This window comes from Pelodiscus sinensis, chromosome 2 (genome assembly GCF_049634645.1).
Source record: "Pelodiscus sinensis isolate JC-2024 chromosome 2, ASM4963464v1, whole genome shotgun sequence".
Taxonomy (NCBI): Eukaryota; Metazoa; Chordata; order Testudines; family Trionychidae; genus Pelodiscus; species Pelodiscus sinensis.
Window position 1 is genome coordinate 175,097,565 of NC_134712.1, and position 17,341 is coordinate 175,114,905.

General features: G+C 42.0%; 1 protein-coding gene across 27 annotated transcripts in view; it reads left to right on the forward strand.

Moving 5' to 3' along the window:
* Positions 1-17,341, forward strand: part of CLASP2 (cytoplasmic linker associated protein 2) — a 264,670-nt gene that overhangs the window by 100,595 nt on the left and 146,734 nt on the right. For 25 of the 27 annotated variants that reach the window (XM_075921810.1, XM_075921815.1, XM_075921816.1 and 22 more), the window contains 2 exons: positions 3,441-3,587; positions 17,203-17,279. In XM_075921810.1, the coding sequence (XP_075777925.1) occupies positions 3,441-3,587; positions 17,203-17,279 (224 nt within the window). Of the gene's footprint in view, positions 1-3,424; positions 3,588-17,202; positions 17,280-17,341 lie in introns of those variants that run through there. The other 2 variants (XM_075921833.1, XM_075921834.1) reach the window with 1 other exon arrangement.

The window sequence follows — 17,341 nt, forward strand, 5'->3', positions numbered from 1 at the left end:
GAAATTTGACTTTGAAAATAGTTAAATAAATTTAGAAATTAGAAATAATGAAAAGTAATTTGAAAACTGTATGGCTAGACATGATTCCACCACTGCTGCTAATCTCAAAATGACTAGGTGCAGTGTTTCAGATTTTATATATATATATGAGCTAAATTATGGGCAGTAGTAGGTCTATTCAGCTCAGTTTATTTTCATGATTAGGTACTCAGTAAGTGTCTGTTTTATATGTGTGACTAGATGTGACTTTAGCATGGTACATAAAGCAAATTTAATACGTTTATATTAGTTGGTAATAATTTCTGTAAACACAGTTTTGTTGCTTTGTATATGTGCAAATGCTGTCATGTATCTTTCTAGACTCCCTGGAAGACCAATGGGGGTTCTATTGTTAATAAACCCCAGAGGCATAAAAGCATAAACTCACAAACGTCTGGGGCGGGGCGGGAGGGGAAGAGGAAGGAGGGGGAGAAAGTTGTAACTCCTATAAAAATTAGAATTAAATTTTGACTTCATATACTATAAAATCCCAAATGTTATTTTATCACCTTAGATTTTAAATTTCTTACTAAACTAGGTGTAATTGTCATATTAAATGTATGTATTAGTAGGATTATAGAGTAGTTTGAGTGCATTTTTAGTTGAAATCTATCTAGTCAGTATTCTTTTTAAATCCCTACAGCTTAATACGGGGGTGGGCAAAGGGCACTCTGGGGGCCAGATCTGGTCCACCAAGCTGGTGGATTCAGTCTGCGGACCTGCCACTTCCCCACCCCTGGTCAGTCAGGGCTTGGGGCGGGGAGTGCACGAAGTCTCCTCAACCCCCCCCAAGAGTGCGTGGTGGCTAGAGACATGTTGTTTGTTTTAACACAGCGGGTATTTCTCTCTAGCTGCCATGCGCCTTTGACGGGAGGAGCCCTAAGGCCAGTCAGATAGGCCTGGGGGCAGGGGGAGCGTGTGACGCCTCCTCCCACTGGGTGCCTAGAGGGAACCGCCAGCTGTTTTAAAACAGTTGGCATTTCTCTCTCGGGGGGAGGGGGGGCGGCGAGGGAGTGAGGAGAAAGACTTCTCACATTGCCCCACTCCAGGTCAGTGGGGGCGGGGGGAGGGAGGGAGGGAAGCACAAGAAGTCTCCTGGCCCCACCCCTTCCGCCTGAAGGCCCCCGTCCCTTCTAGCGTGGCCCTTTTTAAAAGATGATTGCCTACCCCGGCTTAATATATGCCCTGTAAGAATCTTTACAAACAAATCAGCAAAGATCTTACCATTACTTTTTAGTTTAACTGTAAACAGTTTTATTTTTAATAAAAATTGCCTTCCTATATAATATTTAAAACTCATACACTATGAGACCATATGAAAAGTCTAGCCTATTTTCATAGTCAGAGCTGAAAAAAACAGACTAAAGGTATTAACAGTGAAAAGTAAACTTAGGTTTGAGTTTTAATTAGTTTGGGTATCATAACAAAATAATTCTTAGTTGCATCTGCCTCATATTGTTTATAAAAGCTGTTAAAAACTGGCTTTATCTACAACCAATTTTTAATGCTATTTTGAAGTTCTGTTAGGTTTCCCTTCGTTGGAATCTTTAGTTAACCAGTACCATTAACGTTTATTTCATGCAGTATTCAATTTATAAAACTTAATTTTGTGTTGAGAACAATGGATCTAACAGTTTTTAGAAATGCTGGTGTCTACAGTTACATTTTTAAGATACTAAGTGTTAAATCTGTGTTTTTTCTTAGAACTGAACTGTAGGTTCTTGTGTGAGGGCTGAGTACCGTTTCCATGGAAACGGATGGAATAGTTTTTTTTTCGCTGCCCTTCCCTTTGCATTCTGATTTGCTTACATATCCATACACAGATGTATTCTTAATCACATTCACTTATAATGGTGGTTAAAAGGGGAAAAAAAGCATGATGGAGAAAATTTTCAGTTATATAATTACTGATACTTTCTAGCTTTTTAATTATAAATGAAAGTAGAGATTTAATAGGGCTTTAAATGGTTTTGTTTAAACAAGAATATTTCTGAAGTTACACTGTCATTAGGAAGCTAAAAGAAATCCCAGAATATTCAGTGTTTTTACATCAGCAGTCACGGTAAATGCCATTTGGAAAAACATGTTTGCTCTGATATGATAGTGACTGTGTTCTGCCTCAAGAGATTATCTTTTTAAATGTAACTCATTTTATTGGGAACATTTTGCCATTCAGTGTATACCGAGGTTTAGTAAACATACAATTCCTGAAATATAAGTAGTGCTGTGATATTATTTTAGAAATGACAGGTTCCAGTGAAGAAATAAGTGCTAAATTGGCTTATATCATTGTTATGCTGCTGTGTCTCAGCCTCACCCATCTTGTTTATTATATGAACTACAGGTTTGTTTGTACGTGAATTGCATGCTTCCAGAGAAATCCAACTTTCTGTACTAAATGAATTACAAAATTGTCACAAGTTACTTATAGAATTCTATTTTTGTTTTAGTATAATTTAAAGAACAAGTGCAGAACATCCTGTATTGAGTATCTTTTAACTGTTAGTTGAAGATGAGTTTCTGACTTCACTAAACAAAAGGCAAGCCCATTTATTTGGGGTGGGAGAGAGGAGTGGAAAACCCTTGAGCAAAGCAGGGCTGTGTAATTTTTAAAAGGTTGTGGCTGCAAATACTGTATGTGGGGGAATTAATTTATATATAAGAAGAATTTTCACCTTTTCATCTGGCAGTGGCTACCAGAAGATGATGTCACCTTAAAGCTGATTGGTTGTTTCAGCACCTAGTGCAGGGAAGAGAGAGGAAAAATGCCGGCACAAATCTCAGTGGTGGAGCTATGGTGTTTTCTGTCAGTTTTGGATAGAATCTTTGGTATTGAGAATCTATTGTGTGAGGCCATGTGAGGTATTGAGCATCCTAGTGTGAAGGGAATTGAGAGCTATCAGAGGAATGAGGCGGTTGATCTGCAAGCGGATCTGTGATTGTAAGTTGCAAGATCTGGGTGGAAGGAATGAGACAGGGAGTGTTGGTAGACACATTGTAGAAGGATGTGTAGCAGAAAATGCCTGCATGAGTAGAAGAAAAGGGAGTAGCATTGGTCTTTCATAGTCTGGGATTAATTGAAAATTGTTCATTTTGGGGAATATGGTTGACAGGAAACATTTAACTTGCGAGAGTATTTTTCTTTTTTGTGATGTTGAATTTATAGGATTCATTGTTGTGTTTAATATTGCAATGATAATTGCAAATCTAAAGGCAGCATTGTATAAAACCTTGTGGTATTTAAAATGCTTCCCCGTAATCTGTTTCTCATGCTATAGACAAAGGGTAAAATAATTGATATTGATTTTTATTTGATCTTTTGGTACATGTCTGTGAAAGGTGCAGCAGAATACTTTAAAAAAACCTCTGTTCTCATGTTTCTTTTATGCATCTTTTTGTAGATAAAAGCTTTGATGATGAGGAGTCAGTGGATGGAAATAGGCCATCGTCAGCTGCTTCTGCTTTCAAGGTTCCTGCACCTAAAAAACTCGGGAATCCTTCAAACAGTGCAAGAAAGCCAGGTTCAGCTGGTGGGCCTAAGGTTGGAGGTAATATAAATCTACTCTCATTCTGATATGCTTTTCCGCCAACCCTGATACAGTGAGCACAAATCAAAGAACTTTGGAGAATGATTGTTTATTATATACAATTAACAAACGTTTATTAATAATTGATTTTTCTTATTCAATAGGATGTAGTATTTTTGCTGGTATGTAAGCATACAATTAGATAGATGTCTTATCTGTCATAGACTGGGTATCATAAATCAAATGAACACATTGAAAGAAGAAATCAGATTCATTACAATTCTGAGTAAATGTGTTGGTGTCTGGTAATTGCAAAAAATAGCATGTTAAAATCTGCAATGGATTCATAGAATGTAAGTTGTAATGGAGGCCCACCTTTTATTTTCAAATGATTGAAGAGCCTTAATGTACCTCAACAAAACACAGGAGTATAGGTGTTCAGTACACCTTTAGTGGGTTTTTTTGCCTTTTTAAACTGGGTAAAATAACTATGAAGTATAGTGAAAAATAAAAAAAAAAACCCTTGGAAATGTACGCAACTGTTAACATGATTAATGTGTAACAGAAATAAGTAGTACATGCCCTGTTCTTATTATATATGGAAGTTAATCATTTTGGTTAGAGAAATCTGTGTTTTTGATCTGTGATATCAGACTCATTGCATGGAGTTCATTCCAAATCTATATGTAAGATCTAACCAGAAACTTCATGATTTAGTTTTTCAGACATTTTATATAAGGATAAAAGTGAGTATTTACTGCTAGAAGACTGACAAGTGACATATTTGCTCACTCATGTATTCAGCAAATGATATGGTTTGGGAAAAGATTTATTTCCATTTCTCCCTTGAAGTATTTGACTATTAAAAGGATCTAATTTCTGCCTGTTGCAGGTGAAGTTTTTTTAATATTCTAGTTTTTAGAAATTAAATGTTATGAAGAGCAAATTATTTTAATAATGAATTGTTCAGATAAGCATTACCATTTTTTTTTTTTTTGCTAGAACCTGTCTTCAAGATTTTTTTTTTTCAATTCTGTGTTGCTCATGTAACATGTTAAATGTAGACTCCACAGTGAAAATGAAATTTGAATTAGGACAGATATATATATTACATACATTGATAAACCGAGCTGTGGAGTTCATTAGTATGCGAATAGGATAAAACTAATGTATATATTTTCCTCCCTTCCAATATAATATTAGTACTTGTTCACTGAAGATATTTCCAGAAGGTGATAAAAGTATTGGTATAAATTGGTTCAATTTATGATGATGTCAGAGTGAATCAGGAAGTACATAAAGTATTTTATGCAACTGGTTTTATTTTTTTCTAATTACTGAATATTTATCTTTTTTCTGAATATGTTTCTCATCTTGATTTGTGGATATTTAGTACGGGTATCTATACATAAATGTGACACGTTGCATTAGAACTGAATTTTTAAGGTTCTAAATTCTCTTCATTACAAAGTAGACAAAGTTCTTACCAGACTTTTAAAATAGTAATTCTACTAACAATACAATCAACTAGGGATGTTATATATTGGTTAATAAAATAGTTGAGCAACCTCATGCATCTTATTGATTAGTTGACTATTCTCTAGTCCTCAGCCGTGGGGCTGGCAACCAATGTGCTTTGGCCTCACTCTTGAGGAGCCCCCTGCCACACCCCACTGCTGCCGCTGTATTAATCAACTACATTATTACATCCCTAAAATCAACAGTGAACCACATCTACTAAACTATCTGAAATTTTGTCTCAGAATATGTATGAACTATAAAATAATAACATTTAAATTGCTGAAAGTTTATTTTGCTTTCTTCCTTTTGTAATTGACTACCACTCTTTAAAAGACAAGTTTCAGGAAATCAGGCTGTACAAAAGTATTTGTGCTAGTCTACAAAATTGAGACATGTCAAAAATAAATTATAACAGTTACTTTGATTTTTATTAGGGCTGTCAAGCAATTAAAAATTAATCATGATTAATCATACTGATAAACAATAATGGAATGCTATTTACATATTTTGGCTGTTTTTCATTTTCAAATATATTTTTGAAATTGCATCAGCACACAGAGTGTACAGTGCAATCTCTAGCATGAAAGTGGAACTTAGAAATGAAGAATTATGTAAAAAAAAATCCTGCATTGAAAAATAAGTGTACAACTTTAAACTACACATCCACTCAGTCCTACTTCTTGTTCAGCCAATTACTCAGACAAGCAAGTTTGTTTGTTTCCTTGAGATGCTGCTGCTTGCTGCTTGTTTAGTGTCAGTTAAAACAGGTGTTCATGTAGCACTGTTGACATCACAAGGTGTTTACATACCATATGTGCTAAAGATTCATGTGTCCCTTTGTGCTTCAACCACTATTCCAGTGGGCATGTCCATGCTGATGACTGGTTCTACTCGATAATACTCCAAAGCAGATAGTCCTGATGCATGTTGATCATCTGGGTCAGATGCCACCAGCAGAAGGGTTAATTTTCTTTTCTGGTTGTTTGTTTTCTGTAGTTTCTGTATCAGTATGTTGCTCTTTTAACACTTCTGAAAGCATGCTCCATACCTCTTCCCTCTTAAAATTTTAGAAGCTTGTCAAGGGGGTACGGGGAATATTTGGTAAATAACTAGATTATCCTAATTGAAATATTCCAAAAGTAGTAGCGTTAGTGAAAAAAGTTGTGGATTCTAGAGTCTAGAATTTATTTCCTTTCACATTGAATAGGGGGTATGGGAAGATTTACTAAAAGCCAAAGGAAGTACGGGGACCGAAAAAGGTTGGGAACCCCTGCTCTAAAGTTTTACATTGTTTTGGTTTTGAGTGCAGTTATAATAGCAGATCTGCATTTATGAGTTGGATTTTCACAATAAAGATATTGCACTACAGTGCAGCTTGGACTTCCCTGGTCCCCTGCCACTGGCCCATAAAACCACTGCCTGCTGCCAGCAGGCTATCACCCCAGCCGGCCCCCTACTTTGGCCTCATCCCTTAGCTCAGGAGTGGGTAATAATTTTTTACTGGGGGTCACTTCAGAAAGTTTGGAAGTGACCCTAGGCTGCAGCAGGAGGGGCAGGGTCAGGATATTTCCCTGCTTCCCCCCACACAGACCATGATTGGTCTGGTGGTCGGTGCACACGTGAATTCTTGGCGTCCCCCCCACCCCAAAGTTCTCCCTAGGTACCCTCTCCCTGGCAGTGGGAGGAGACTTTGTGTGCACCCGCTCTTCCCCCAGGCCAATCAGGGCTTGGGGATGGGAGAGTGTGTGAAGACTCCTCCTGCCCTGGCAGGAGTGTCTAGCGTTTCTAAGCACTGTGCACTCCTGGCAGAGCGAGGGCAGGGCAGAAGAAACTTTGCAAGCTCCCCCCACCCAAAGGCCAGTCGGGACTTGGGGGTGGGGCAGCTCATGAAGTTTTCTCCTGTCCTGCCAGGAGTATGTGGTGCTTCTAAGTGCCGTGCGCTCCTGGTAGGGCAGAGGAAACTTTGTGCACTTCCCCTCGCCCCCAGGCCCTGATTGGACTGAGAGTGGAGGAGTGGCAGGGCCTCTGCAGGCCGGATCAACCCACTTGTCAAGCTGGATGCAGCCTGCAGAGGCCCTTTTGCCCACCCTTGCCCTAGCTGCTGCTGGCTGGTGGCCCAGACTGCTGCAGGCTCTAGCTCAGGGGTGGGCAATAATTTTTGTAGGGGGGCCACTTCACCAATGTTGATAATGGTCGTGGGCCAGTTCCAGAAGGGGTGGAGCCTCAGCTGGAAGGGCTGTTTCCTGTAGGCCTGGGCTACTAAACATGTGGCCCATGGGCTACATGTGATCCACAGATTGTTTGTAGCTGCAGTGTGGTTTGGGTTCATGCGGGGCTCAATCTGTGGCACACTGGTGGGAGCTTTTGAACATGGCCTCCACTGGGGGGTATTGGGTCCATGATGGCAAGGTGTCTCCCGCCCTTGGTGAGCATTGAAAAACTCAAGCAGACAGGCTGGCTGGGATGGGTGCAAGGTGTCGGCGTTTCTAGACCCTAGGGAGGAGGTGCTGGGAGCGCCAGGCCATTGTGTGAAAGAAGCTATTTGCATATATTTGCATGTATATGCAACCACACTTAAGTTGCAGCCCTCAGCATGTGCTGTGAGTATCATTGTGGCCCTCTGGGCTTCCAGTGTTGAGTAGCCCTGTTCTAGGCAGTGTGTGTGGGGGGGTGAGGAAGGCAATTCCACCGTCCTTATGGGGTAGGGGAGCATGGGAGGTTCTGCTCCACCAGGGGCATGTGGCACACAGAGGTAACTGCCAACCATTTTGAACGGCTGGCTGTTTCCTCTGATGTCATGCGCCCCTGGCAGGGGGAGGTGTCTTTGCACGCTTCTCCACCCCCAGGCCTCGATTGATCTGCTGGGGCACACAATGCCTTGAGGGAGCTGCCAAGCGTTTTGAACAGCTGGCAGTTCCCTCTGGTGCTGTGCCCCCCTGGTTGGGAAAGGAGACTTTGCACACTCTCTTGCCCCTGGGTCTTGAATGGCCCTGGGCACTGGAGTATAGCAGGGCAGACCGTGGGCTAGTTCCATTAATGTGTCCTTGCATGTCCAAACATTCTGCAGCCTCTACTTCTCATCCGAAACCTGCATAATTATGTGATTTCACTAGTCTATCCTCGTTTCTCGGGCCCAGAACCAGTGCTGCACTGTCTGCAACTGCTCTGAATGCCAGGAACCACCTTGAATTGTTTCTGTATCCATCAACAAGGCAGCCTGCAAGGCTTGAGATATCCCTCATGGCTTTTCTGGCAATGCTGAAAATACTGAAGGACCAGGCATGTCGTGTTTGTAATGATCAGCACAGTAGTGAAGAACATTGTTGGATTCATGCTTAACAGAGATTACATAGATGCACGGGATTGCAGGACCTCTGGAAAAAAGGCACGAAACGTAGGATGGATAATGTTATTGGATGGAGAAAGCTGTACAATGAACCATTGGAACTGTGGCAGTGAAGCAGTGCACAGTGTACTTGGAGAAGGCAGTGGGTGGAGTGCAGCAGGCTGCTGGGTTGCTCTGGCTCCCACCACTGGTGGAGGGCTTGATCCTTGCACTGCTCTGTACGAGGCCCCCTATAGGATGGTTGAGGTGGCTGCTGCAGGGGCCCCCAAAGCATAGGCCACCCCAAACTGCCTTATGCACAAGATGACTCTGGTTGTCCGCCCTCTGGATTTGGTGTGGAGATGGCTTCCTTCTAGGATTCTTCAGCTCATTCCCCTCCCTACCAGCATGGCTGAGCTCTCCTGCATACACCAAGCTAATCGTAAGTGATGGTTGTGACAGGTTGGATCACATAAATCCCCTGGAGATTGTCCCCTGATGTGCCGACCTTCCTGCCCTCGAGCTTCACCACCCTGTGCTGCTGGGCCAGATGCTGTGGTTTCACCTGGCCAAGACACAGAGTTGGAATTAATGTGTTCCAGCAGAGCAATGTAGACACTGAACCAGCTCAGCTCTGGGAGGGCTCAGCAATAAGAACTCAAAACCCAGGAACACAGACCCCAAAGACCAAACCCCAAATAAACCTCGTAGCCTGTATAAAAGTTTTACACAGAGAAAACTTGGAAGGTCAGCCCCCTTTATCAATGAGAAATATTCACAGTGATTCTTCTTATGTGGTTTCCCTAGAATTGATTAAAAACAAAACTGTGTTTATTAAGTACTAGAAGATTGACCCAGCATTGTTTGGGTCTTGAACTCAATTTTTGTTTTTCTTCATTTCAGTCATTGCCCTGAGGTGTGGTTGGGGATGAGAGGTTCAGTATACACTCTGCTCTGGGGAGAGAGGACAACCCCAGCCTTCTCTCACTTCAGCAGCTTGGGGCAAAGTGAGAAGGGCCTCTCCATAGCTGCTGCAGCTCCAGCTAGCAGGGCATGCATGTCCCCCCAGATGGGTCAAGTCCAGATTCGTCTGTCCACTGCCTTCCGCAGTTAGATTGAGGAATGGAGCAAACTGTATTTTCCCTTGACTCCTTGACAAAAGGGAACAGCCAGCAACGTCTCCATACGAATCTGGAGAGGAAGGTCAGGGGAGCGTCAATCCTCCCACTCTCCCTAAAGGGTGCCTTCTCTTCAGGAGGTAAATTATGTCCTACCTGATCAAAGCAGAGCCCTGCAGTGGTACTGGGATCCTGCAGGACCTGCTGCCATAACAGTGCAAGCGAATAAAATGTACTTCGTTGCAGGTGGCTTTGGGTGGGCATGCAAAACAAGGTTGAGGTAATTTGTGAAGAAACACTTGAAAGCATGCTCTATACCTCATCCCCCTCAGATTTTTGGAATGTGCTTCAAACTCAAAACTTGGGTTGTGTGCTTTAGTTAGCTTTAGAAATCTCACATTGGCACTGTTTTTGGGTTTTGTCCGATCTACAGAGAAAGTATTCTTAAAACAAATGTGCTGAGTCACCATTCAAGACTATATAGCATGAAATATAAATGCAGAATGTGGGTAGAACAGAATTAGACACGAACAATTTTCCCCTAAGGAGTTGAGTCACAACTAACGTGATGGTTTTTTTAAATGAGAATCATCATCATCATGGAAGCATATCCTCTCGAATGGTGGCTGAAATACTAGCTTAAATTCTAAATTCTGTGTTTCTGCGTGCTTTAGACATTATTGTACTTTGTCCCAGTGTCCCTCCCCATCACTGCAACTCAACCATGTCTTTTCTTATCCCCTTATGCTGCTATTTGCTGTTCCTCAGCTCCTACCCTTGCCTTCTTACCTGTCGTATCTCTCAGCTCTTGTTCCCAGCTGCTCCCACATTTACCCTCATCATGACTCTTCTGACTGCTCTATTTTCTCATATCTTGCTGTAATTTTTTTCTTTTCTTTCTGCTCTGTATTCAACACTTCATCCTTCTCCACAATGCCTGAATACCAATGGGGGCATTCAGAGCACTGGGATAGACAGAATCTCTGGTCTAAGTTTCTGTGCCCAATGCCACAGCTTCTGGTAGAACTTGGGATAAACATTTGCAGGGAAAGCCCTACTCAACCTTTGCTGCTCTGGGATTCAGGATTCTTAGTCTCTCTGAGGGGATGGTGCATGCCCAGGGTTGTTGGCAAATGGGAACTGAGGGAACAGTGCATGTCCAGTGTAAGCAGAATCTTTAGAGGAGTTAGTTTGCAACCTCTAAACTCTCTGCAGAGCATGACTGACACCAGATTTTTCAGAGACTTTTAAGCCATGTCTACATTACAAGATAAGATCAAATTTATTAAGGTTGCTGTCTTACCACCCGATCTTGTAAAATTGAAGAGCCATGTCTCCATTGTGTGCAACAATTCAATATAGTCCGAAGTAGCACTTCCCCAGTATGGAGATTGCTTTTGACTTTGAGTGATGTGCTGTGGACACCATTGTGTGCTTAATGGTGGAATATTTCGAGAGCTTATGCACATCACTCCAGGAAGAGGACGAGGACAAGGAGGAATCTTGTCTTGGGGTGCCATGGGCACACTGTTCAGGCAAGCTCTTGAGTTGAACGAATTGGAAGTGAAGCATAGACTGGTGGAGCTGCATAGTGCTGCAGGTATGACACAGTCAGCAGTGCCTGTAAAACTTCTGAATGCACAGTGCCCCTTTTATGAAACTTTATGAATGGCTTTCCCCTGCCCTGAAACTCGCTCTGACAGTGTAGAAGCATGTAACAATTGCCCTGTGGACGCTTGCATCACCAGACAGCTACCAGTGAATTTGGAATCACTTTGGAGTGGGGAAATCTACAGTGGGGGTTATGATCCAACTAGCCAAAACTATCAATATGATTCTGCTACTGAGGGATGCCACAGTGGAGTTTCCTAACTATAGGGGTGCAACAAATGGAACGTACATCCTGATTTTGGCACCTGACCATCTTGCCAAGGAGTACATAAACTGCAAAGGGTACTTGTCATTGGTGCTGCAGGTACTGGTGGATCACAAGGGCTTGTTTGACCAACATCAATGTGGGATGGTCAAGAAAGGTGCATGACGCACACATCTTTAGGAACTCAAGCCTCTTCAGAAAGCTTCAAGTTGGAGCTCTTTTCCCAGACTGGAAAATTAGAATTGGCGAAGTGGAAATACCAGTAGTGATACGTGGCAATCCAGCGGTGGGGAAGTCTACCATTGGGTCAGCACTAGGCTGCTAGGAAAGAGACTGAAATCTAGGACCTCTGTGGTGGCATTCTCAGAAATGCTTCTAGTTCCACACACAGGGCCAGGTAGGCAGGCAGAACTTCAGAGTCTCAATGGGTATGTCTACACTACCACCCTAGTTCGAACTAGGGTGGTAATGTAGGCAACCGGAGTTGCAAATGAAGCCCGGGATTTGAATTTCCCGGCGTTCATTTGCATAAAGCCGGGCGCCGCCATTTTTAAATGTCCGCTTGTGCGGACTGCGTGCCACGCGGCTACACGCATCCCAACACTGTGGCATTTAATTTCCGAAAGGGGAACTATGCAAAAATTAGAAGGTTAATTAAATAGAAATTAAAAGGTATAGTGACTAGAGTAAAATCCCGGCAAGATGCTTGGACACTTTTCAAAGACACCATAATAGAGGCCCAACTTAAATGTATACCCCAAATTAAAAAACACAGTAAAAGAACTAAAAAAGAGCCACCGAGGCTTAACAACCGTGTAAAAGAAGCAGTGAGAGATAAAAAGGCATCTTTTAAAAAGTGGAAGTAAAATCCTAGTGAGGTAAATAGAAAGGAATATAAACACTGCCAGATTAAGTGTAAAAATGTAATAAGAAAAGCCAAAAAGGAATTTGACGAACAGCTAGCCAAACATTCAACAAGTAATAACAAAATGTTTTTAAGTACAACAGAAGCAGGAAGCCAGCTAAACAACCAGTGAGGCCTCTGGATGATCGAGATACAAAAGGAGCACTTAAAGATGATAAAGTCATTGCGGAGACACTACATGAATTCTTTGCTTCAGTCTTCACGGCTGAGGATGTTAGGGAAATTCCCAAACCTGACCCGTCCTTTGTAGGTGACAAATCTGAGGACTTGTCACAGACTGAAATGTCAGTAGAGAAGGTTTTGGAATTAATTGGTAAACTTAACAGTAACAAGTCACCGGGATCAGATGGCATCTGAAAGAACTCAAATGTGAAATTGCAGAACTATTAACTATGGTTTGTAATCTGTCTTTTAAATCAGCTTCTGTACCCAGTGACTGGAAGATAGCTAATGTAACACTAATATTTAAAAAGGGCTCTAGAGGCGATCTCAGCAATTACAGACCAGTAAGTCTAACGTCCGTACCGGGCAAATTAGTTGAAACATTAGTAAAGAATAAAATTGTCAGATACATAAAGAACATAATTTGTTGGGCAAAAGTCAACATAGTTTCTGTAAAGGGAAATCATGTCTTACTAATCTGTTAGATTCTTTGAAAAGGATAACAAACATGTGGACAAGGGGGATCCAGTGGACATAGTGTACTTAGATTTCCAGAAAGCCTTTGACAAGGTCCCTCACCAAAGGCTCTTACGTAAATTAAGTTGTCATGGGATAAGAGGGAAGATCTTTGCATGGATTGAGAACTGGTAAAAAGACAGGAAACAAAGGATAGGAATAAATGATAAATTTTCAGAAAGGAGAGGGGTAACTAGTAGTGTTCCCAAGGGTCAGTCCAATACTATTCAACTTACTTGTAAGTGATCTGGAGTAAGGTTACACAGTGGGGTGGCAAAGTTTGCAGATGATACTAAACTGCTCAAGATAGTGAAGACCAAAGTAGACTGTGAAGAACTTCAAAAAGATCTCACCAAACTAAGTAATTAGGCAACAAAATGGCAAATTAAATTTAATGTGGATAAATGTAAAGTAATGCATATTGGAAAAAATAACCCCAACTATACATCCAATATGGTAGGGGCTAATTTAGCTACAACTAATCAGGAAAGAGATCTTGGAGTCATCGTGGATAGTTCTCTGAAGACATCCATGCAGTGTGCAACGGCAGTCAAAAAAGCAAACAATGTTAGGAATAATTAAGAAAAGGATAGAGAATAAGACAGAGAATATATTATTGCCCTTATATAAATCCATGGTACGCCCACATCTTGAATACTAAGTACAGATGTGGTCTCCTCATCTGAAAAAAAGATACACTGGCATTAGAAAAGGTTCAGAGAAGGGTAACTAAATTGATTAGGAGTTTGGAAGAGATTAAAGAGACTGGGACTTTTCAGCTTGGAAAAGAGGAGAGTAAGGGGAGATATGATATAGGTCTATAAAAATCATGAGTGGTGTGGAGAAAGTGAATAAGGAAAAGTTATTACTTGTTCCCGTAATATAAGAACTAGGGGCCACCAAATGAAATTAATGGGCAGCAGGTTTAAAACAAATAAAAGGAAGTTCTTTACACAGCGCATAGTCAACCTGTGGAACTCCTTGCCTGAGAAGGTTGTGAAGGCTAGGACTATAAAAAGGTTTAAAAGAGAACTAGATAAATTCATGGAGGTCAAGTCCATTAATGGCTATTAGCCAGGATTTGTAAGGAATGGTGTCCCTAGCCTCTGTTTGTCAGAGGGTGGAGATGGATAGCAGGAGAGAGATGGCTTGATCGTTACCTGTTGGGATCACTCCCTCTGGGGCATCTGGTATTAGCCACTGTCAGCAGACAGGATACTGGGCTGGATGGACCTTTGGTCTGACCCAGTATGGCCTTTCTTACGTTCACTTACCCAAGTGTGCAGGGCAATAAATTGTATTTTGCTGTGTAGGATTTTGACTCTGGGAAATGTGAATGACATAATGGCTGTCTTTGCTGATATGGGCTTTCCAAACTATGGTAGGGCAATTGATGGCGCACACATTTCCATTGTAAGTCCACCGCACCTTGCTTCAGAGTATATCTAGTATAAGAGGTACTTCTCAATGGTGTTTCAGGTGCTTGTGCATCACCCAGGGCATTTCATAGATATAAATGTAGGTGGTTTGGAAAGATGAATGATGCACACATCTTCAGGAACTGACATGTACAGAAAACTGTCATCTGAGACTTTATTTCCAGATCAGAAAAATACAGTGGGAAATGTGGAAATGCCCATAGTGATCCTAGGTGACTCAGCTTATCCCTTACAGCCCTCGCTTGTGAAGCCTTACATGGGACATGTGGATGTAAGTAAGGAGCAGTTGAACAACAAGCTAAGCCAATGCTGTATGCTTGTTGAATATGCTTTTGGCAGATCGAAAGTGAAATGGAAGTGTGTCTGTGGCAGGCTGGGGCTTCTCAAAGTGCTGGCAGTATGCTGTAGTTTTCATAATTTGTGTGAGTGTAAGGGTGAAAAGTTTGGCTGTGCATGGAACAATGAGACACAGCACCTAAATGTGCAATTTGAACAAACAAGCGCTTGTGCTGTCAGAGGAATCCATAGGGTGACCATCAATATTAAGGAGGCTCTGAGGAACCGCTTTGACAACGAGGAGTGCTGACATTTCTGTATGTACGTTCAAGTTGCTTTTCTGCCTCGTCCCACTGTTCATCCTGAGCAAGGCATTCCCATGAAACCCAGGGGATAGTTCAGACTTCCACAGGGACCAGAATGATTGGTGTGGGTCTTGTCTCACAAAATAAACTCATGGAAACCTGCATCAGATTTGTCATTAGTCATGTCTTTCAGTCAAGAGACGTTCGTGGTAATGGTCTGTAACTAGGGGGAGAAATGCAGGGCATAGTGGGAGACAAGTACCAGCAGAGGGGGAACAATTTGAGTGGCAGCTGAGTTCCTAGAAGGAAACGGAGACTGGGAACCAGTATGAGGATGGCAAGAAACTGATCTTACAAGGAGCCAAAGTCCAAGAAGAAACTGAGACTTGGCAGGGAAAGAGTCAAGGAGCGAGACAAAGACTTAGAGATTTGGTGAGAAGCCCTCAGAGGGAAATGGAGACAGTGCATGTCCTTAACTGCATGTTCACATGCTACTTTTTCTACCTTGCTTTGGGGATGAATCACAGTAGTATACTGAAAAAGACTGCTGTGTATAGAATCCCTGCCTTAGTTATTGCATAAGTTGGAACAGGGGTGGGCAATAATTTTTGACTGGGGGCCACTCCAACATTTTGGAAAGTGGTTGAAGGCCGCACTCTTCCATGATATTAGTGGAGGAGATGAGGGTGTGGGATGAATGTTGGGTGCAGAAGGGAGCATGGGGTAAAGGATTGGGGTGCAGGAGGGAGAATGGAGTCTGGGAGGGAGTTTGGGTAAAGGAGGTAGCTGTGACCTAGGGCAGTGGACTGGAGTGCAGGGGTTTGAGATGTGACCTAGGGCAGAGATCTTGAGCAGGAGATTGGGGTGCCAGATCTGGGAGGGAGTATGGGTGCAAGAGGGGGGACAGAGTTTGGGTATATTGAATGGGGGGGGGGAGGCAGAGAGTTGAGGCAGGAAAGGACTGAGGTGCCAGAAGCAGGCTGTGTCCAAGAGACTTACTTGCCAGCTGCCTGACTAGCCTGCTTGCCTGCCTGCAGAACTTAAAATTTTTCCCAGCTAGCCTGCCTGCTTGTGTGGCCATGTGCTTCGTAAATAACTGAGCTGAAGAGCGGGGGGTGTGGTTCTTCTTGGCTGCCTCTTACTCCAACAAGCAGCTCCTATTGGCGGGTTTCTGCGAGAAACCAGCCAATGGGAATATTTTGGGGGCGGGGCGGCTCCTAAAACTTCCCCCCTCTCCTCCAGTTTTAAAACAGAAACGGAGCCCTGCAGCTGTGTTTCTGCACAGCGCGGGGCTGCGAGGCAAGCTGGGAAGCCTGCCTGGGGCTCCCTGCTGCCTCCACAGGCCGGATCAGGTGGCTTGGCAGTCTGGATCAGGCCCATGGGCTGTATTTTGCCCAGGCCTGAGTTGGAAGGTGTATAGTGAAGGAGTTAGAGAATTGTAGAAAAGAATTGTCAGTTGAACACCATCCTGGAGAACTTGATTCTGTTAGTGCCTCTGCCACATCTATCCTCTGTGGTTCTGGGCAAGTCACTTAAACCAAACTTTTCACAGGTGATGGCTAATTGTATGATATTTTAAGTGCCTAATGGTTAAATATTAGAACGGATACATAATTTTCAGTGTTGTTTTTCTGGGCAGAAAATGTAATTTAAGCACAAATGAAATTTTTCGCTGTAAAGAGATGATCATGGGCAGGATTTTTTGACGGTAACATTGAAAAAATATTTTACATTAGGTTAACCTATTAAAATATTTCAGTTCAACGATGTTGAAGCATTTTGTTTTAATTGAAAATGTCATAAAAATTGACATTTCCAGATAAATGTGTGGTGTGTGTGGGTGGGTTTTTTTGTTTTTGTTTTGGTTTTGTTTGTTTGTTTGTTTGTTTGTTTGTTTGTTTGTTTGTTTGTTTGTTTGTTTGTGGGTAACTTACCATCTTGTGAAAAAAATTGGTATTTTGATTCTGTCCAGATTAAAGATGAAAATAGATGGTTGATTATTAACATTTCCTATGTATTTGAAATTCTATCTTTATCAGCTTATATAATGTTTCACCTTGCTGTACCAGGTGATAAAGATTACACTGTACCAATGTATTTGAACCAGAAAATTTTTGTAAATTTGAAATTTATTGGACACAACTAAACAGTTTGTGTTTTAAAACTTACATAGGTGCATCTAAAGAAGGAGCTGGAGCTGTTGATGAGGATGATTTTATTAAGGCGTTTACAGATGTTCCTTCTGTACAGGTAAGAAATTGCCGTTCACACTCAAATTTTATTTTCAGAAGAAATGTCTTACTTTTGTTTGC